Genomic DNA, 5,686 nt, shown 5'->3' on the forward strand with positions numbered 1-5,686 from the left:
TAGAGCCTCAGCCTGCCCTCCAGAATGGTCACCTCTGTTATAAAGGTATATATTAGAGCCTCAGCCTGCCCTCCAGAATGGTCACCTCTGTTATAAAGGTATATATTAGAGCCTCAGCCTGCCCTCCAGAATGGTCACCTCTGTTATAAAGGTATATATTAGAGAGACAGGAACCGCTTTCCTTTGTTTTTGACCAGTGGTGGAAAAAGGACTTTTTACTTAAAGCTGCTATAAGCAATAATAATGTAAAACATCACACCCGTGTGAACTGAGTGGTGCAGTGACGTCACACACTAACCATAGCAACCATGCTCACCTGTACATGGCCCCACGTACAGGTACACACATACATAGATACATAGATACAGACAAAGCTGGTTATTGGAGTGGTTTGCACCACTCAAAAATGTAATGAATGTAAAAAAGAAAATTGGTATTCAGACAGCCAGCAATGAGTAAAACGCTCCCAAAAATGTTTTGTCTCTGTGACACATCTAGGGGCCGCAATCTGTATTAAAAGATTTTCCTAGAAGCTTTGTCATTGGTCGATTTGCCTGTCTACTTCCTGATTGGTTATTCATTTCGACCGGGTTTTCTTCAACCAATGACAAAGCTTCTAGGAACATCTTTGAATGCAGATTGCGGCCCCTAGATGTGTCACAGAGACAAAAACTTTTTTGGGAGCGTGTATTACTCATTGCTGGCTGAAAAGAAAAAAAAGAAAAAAAAACATCATTCAAATTTTGACATAATATTGCTTATAGCAGCTAAGTGAAAGTATCAATACTGCAATGGGAAACTACTCCGTTGCAAGTAAAAGTCCGGAATTCAAAATGTACTAAAGTGCAAAAGTATTGGCATCAAAATGTACCAATGTGCCGGGGGATTGTGTCACTCCACTGCCGCTCCATCTCGTGGCCGCCGCTTCACGCAGCAACCTCCGGTAAACTGCCGGTAACAGCCGCGGCGCTGGCGGGAGAATGGGCGGCAGCTGCCGGGGAAACTGGGGGGATAATGACACTCGACTGCCGCTCGCTTCCGCGGCAGTGCGTTTGGGCCGACATGCGTTGCGTCGTGCTTGCGGTTAGGGTAAGGGTTTGGGGTAGAGCGTCGGACTGATGCCGCCGAGAAACACTACCGACTGCCGTGGGTGTTCCGCGGCTGATGCCGCTGCCGGAAAATGCACTCACTCTCTCTCAAAGTGTGTTGATTACTTTTCATGCAATAATGGACCTTTCTTTCTTTCTTTCTTTCTTTCTTTCTTTCTTTCTTTCTTTCTTTTCTTTTATGATGTATTTTTTGTCACTTTACTGTCATCTGGGGCCCCGACCAGTGGCGTGCAGACATTTAGAGGGGCGGCAGGTGCTCAAGTGAAAAAAGGGCACCTTGTGCAGCGCGTGGAACCAGCCGGTTGCCTTAATAGTGAGAGATTTATAGATTTTGGGGCCTAAATAATATATTAGAAGCTTTTTATCAAGAATTGATCAATGTCACCATGGTCCACATACTGTACACTTGTACATACTGTACACTCTGTTCTTCAAAAAGGCACATTGCCAAAAGGGCAGGGGGTGCTCTAGCACCCCCTAGTGTCTATCTGTGCACGCTACTGGTCCCAACTAGGGATGTCCCGATACACTTTTTTCGTTTCCAATCCGATATCGATCCAACAATTTCTGTGTTAGCCGATACCGATACCGATACCAGAGTGCTTTTTAAAAAAAGTGTAAAGTACATGTACCGTAAATCCTCATTTATAATCCAGGGCTTTTATTTGTCTCAACCGATTCTGATACCAGGCTTTTATTGGAAGGAGGCAGCTATAAGAAGGAGGCCTATATTTCTACTTTTCAAACTGATCATAATGAATAAATCACATTTTGGGTCTGTTAGACAGTTAGAACCCTGTAAAATGTACTGGACTCATTTATTGAAACCAAGTCCTCATAAAATATTAAAAGCTGCAGTTGCGGGTGCTCACTGGTCATTTTAACTTTTTATAACAATATTGGCATATTGCCTATGGTAAATACCATAATAAAATCAACATACATTTTAAACCAGGATTCCCTGCTTTCATATGACATGAAAAAAAATCCAATGGCAGTCCCTCAGTCAAATCTGGTCACAGTACTATTTACTATCCTATTTACTGCAGTTTAGATGCAAATAATAACATAAACATAAAATGTATGGTGTATGGTAGGCCATTTCCTATAATATCAAAGCAGCTAATATGAACAGTGCAACACTGCAGTGATCCAACTATGCAACTTCAACGGGGGGGGAGAGAGAGAGAGAGAGAGTCGCGAGAGAGAGAGAGAGAGAGAGGGAGAGGGAGGAGGGGGGTCATGAAAAGTTTCGACTCGGTGCAGACATGCACAGAGTTGTATTAAACCCAAATGCGATACATTTGGGTTTAATACAGTGCATTATTGACAGAGTTTATTTGTCCAGTCTAACTTCGAAGAGAGGGGGAGAAAGAAAAAACAACAAAAGATAGCCCTTGTGCATGCACATTTATGTTAGTCGCAAACTACAGCAAGCCGCCTTTGTTTTAAATTGTCCCCCATTCGCACGTCGGCAAAGCCGTTCACACCTACGGCTGGACATGCGCGTTTTCAATACCGGCGGCCCCGTCTCACCGTGCTGCGCGCATCACGTGATTAAATAAAATGTGGTATCGGATTGGTGCGGGGCGTACTTGCCGATTCCGATATGACCAAATAAGGGCATATCGGAGGGCATTCCGATACAAGTATCGGTATCGGGACATGCCTAGTCCCAACCCACAGGTTGAGAGCCACTGCTCTTATTGTATAGGCTAGGTTTGTGCTGACCGGTCTGCGCTCTGTGGCAACAGATGCTTATCTCGTGAGTGTGTGTGCGTGTGTATTTGTGGATGCTGGGGTTGCAGGACAACCGCGTGCCGGACAGCCCGTCCCCGGCTCCGTCTTTAGAGGACGGACGGAGGCCCAGCAGCCACCCGTCATCGCACCGCAGCAGCAGCGTGTCCAGCTCCCCGGCCCGCACAGAGAGCTCCTCGGACAGGATACGTACGTATATATATATATATATCTGCGACCGACAGGGACGTGCACACATAGACATCAAAAGGGGGGCTTCAGCGCCTGCCCTTTTAGGCCTCAATTACACCTATACATCTAGCATACAACAATGTTGCATGGTAGATGTAAGTGAGTTGTAAGTGTCATGGCCGCCCCAATGCATTTCCAATGGAAGTCACATGGTTTGATACAACATTTTTGTTTGATGCGGGGGAGCGGGGCACAACACAGCCATCAAACAAAAATGTTGTATCAAACCATGTGACTTCCATTGGAAATGCATTGGGGCGGCCATGACACTTGCTTACATCTTGCATGCAACATTGTTGTATAGGTGTAATTGAGGCCTTACCCGTCTGTAAAACAACTGCCCTCTCCAGACCACGAATGCAGCATTTAATATGGTGAAAGAAATGCAAATGCCACTCCTCTCCTTTCCATGCCGTGCCGGAAGGCAGCCTTCAGGAGAATTGCTTTTTTTTCCGAAGTATCCTGAACGTGAACACAGTATTTTGCGCTGAACAAATTTCTTTAGAAATCCATGTCGTTACACCATATCTCTATAGCTAAAGAGTGCTGGGTTGCGCCCCCGAAAATAGCTGATCTACAAGCTCTCAACGCGTCGCAGTGCGACGCGTTGTGAGCTTGTAGATCAGCTATTTTCGCTATTTTTGTCCAAAAGTGCCCTCTTAACGGGATTTCAGCCCCTGCCCCTCTAACACTCTCTGCACGTCTCTGGCGACTGAGCCCAATTGATGGTGTTACTTGGTGTCGCTTGCCGATCTACAAGCTAACAGCGCGTCACATGCAGACAGCGTTCAGTTTTTTGTTTTTTATCCCACGATTTTGTATAAACCCATTTTTTCCACCCGGTGTCAATTATCTTATGTAATGCTGGGCTCTATACACTCCAACCTGGCCAACCTGGGGAGAGCAACGGACTGACCTCATGCTTCCTTGCAATGCATGAGGAGTCCAAACCGCTTCTTTAAACCTGACAGGGGGGAGTTTCCCCGGGTTGGACGTAGAGTGTAGAAGGAACACGTTATTCCAACCGGTTCCTTTCCCCTCCATCAGGCACCCCGGCTGGCCAGGGGGAGGCAGTTTAGAGACCAGGATTACTGCATGTTTTTGTGAGGAAAAACATGGTAGAAAGACATGACTGCTTGCATTGGTCTGCATTATTTCCCATAGCCCAAGTGAGCACTGACAAAGGTACCATGACTGGAATGTTTGCTCATTTTAACTCACTATGAGCACAGAGCACTTTATCATGAGCATCTAAAAAATAAAATAAACTCTATGTTCTTAAGTCTTAGTCTAAGGAGTCTTCCTTAATTTGTCTTCTTCTGCCAGTTTTCCCGTAGCCCAAGTTAACTGGTTTAAAGCTATGAGGCGACACAGATGCGTCCTCAGGTCTAAATGGGTTAACTTGGGCTACGGGAAAACTGGCAGAAGAAGACAGTACGAGCTTGCAGATCTGCTATTTTCGAAAAGATCCTGAAAATGTGGCGCAAATCTTTGAATATTATATTCTTACACAGTGAATGTTTTTAACTAATATCTTGGCAACATATTTTCAGATGGGCATCGGCGGCCAAATACATCATCATTTTGAAGCTCCTTGACATGAAATAGTTTGAGCACCACTTATAGAAACACAGGTCTTTCAGAAAACTGTCACGATTTTTTTTTTGTAGAATCTGGTTTCTCGGGTCCAAATGGGTTCAACACGTCATTCTCTTCTGCAGCAGCACACCACAACGGCCTGTCCATGAACATGAACATGAACCACGCCCTGCTAGGCCTGTCCCCCAGCATGGGCCTGCCCGGGCCCAGGGAGGGAGACCTGGCTCACGACATGAGCCACGAAGGAAAGAGGATGCATATAGACAAAGGTCAGTCCGTCAGCATTCACCGTCCTGAGCACGACGATAATAGAGCACCGAAGTCTGACGTCAATATCGGTAGAGGGCGCTAAGTCCACGGTTTCATGTACTTTTTTATTTGTATTATAATCTCGATAGGGGGATTTTAGAACGGTGTTTGAAAAATAAACAAATCATCCCGGCCGTTTCACTCATATGGATATGAAGAATCAACTGACTGAGAGAAAACGCTAATGTTACTGCTGCGGAATTAGTTACATTTCCGCTAGAAACAGACTGTATCAAATATGAGTGACTGACCGGCGTAAACGATACAGACACCTCCCTGACAATAACGCAAGAGACAGTTTGTTTATTTTTGGACCACAATGCTTGCATGAGACGATTTTAAGATGACCCCATGTTATTCTCCATAGAGGAAAAATCACACCCGTGTGAACTGAGTGGTGCAACTCCCCCCCCAACCCCCCCCCCCCCCCCTCTCTCTCATTAGCAGGCAACAGTGCAGCACTATCTCTCTCTCTCTGTTTCTGGCACAACAGCACCACTTTTACTGGTACTCATAGTCACACATGAGTCACACACAAACATAGTCACATAGGTTAACACATAGGTTAACACGGACATTGCTGTTCCTTGGAGTGGTTGCACCACTCAAAAACCTCCGTGAGCCAGGGGGGGCGAGCGAGTGACGTCAGGCCCTCGTCGCTCTATTCACAGAACCTCACG

At 45.6% G+C, this 5,686-nt stretch overlaps 1 protein-coding gene across 1 annotated transcript; it reads left to right on the forward strand.

Annotated features, from left to right (window-relative positions):
• Window positions 1-865: 865 nt before the first annotated feature.
• On the forward strand, window positions 866-4,966 carry LOC306919501 (dachshund homolog 1-like; the record flags this gene model as incomplete). Its single annotated transcript, XM_079532261.1, has 3 exons — window positions 866-943; window positions 2,918-3,056; window positions 4,820-4,966. Coding segments are annotated over 3 exons (364 nt in total), but the record flags the coding sequence as incomplete, so codon positions are not given.
• Window positions 4,967-5,686: the final 720 nt, after the last annotated feature.

Source organism: Electrona antarctica (genome assembly GCF_951216825.1).
Source record: "Electrona antarctica genome assembly, contig: scaffold_1512, whole genome shotgun sequence".
Taxonomy (NCBI): domain Eukaryota; kingdom Metazoa; phylum Chordata; class Actinopteri; order Myctophiformes; family Myctophidae; genus Electrona; species Electrona antarctica.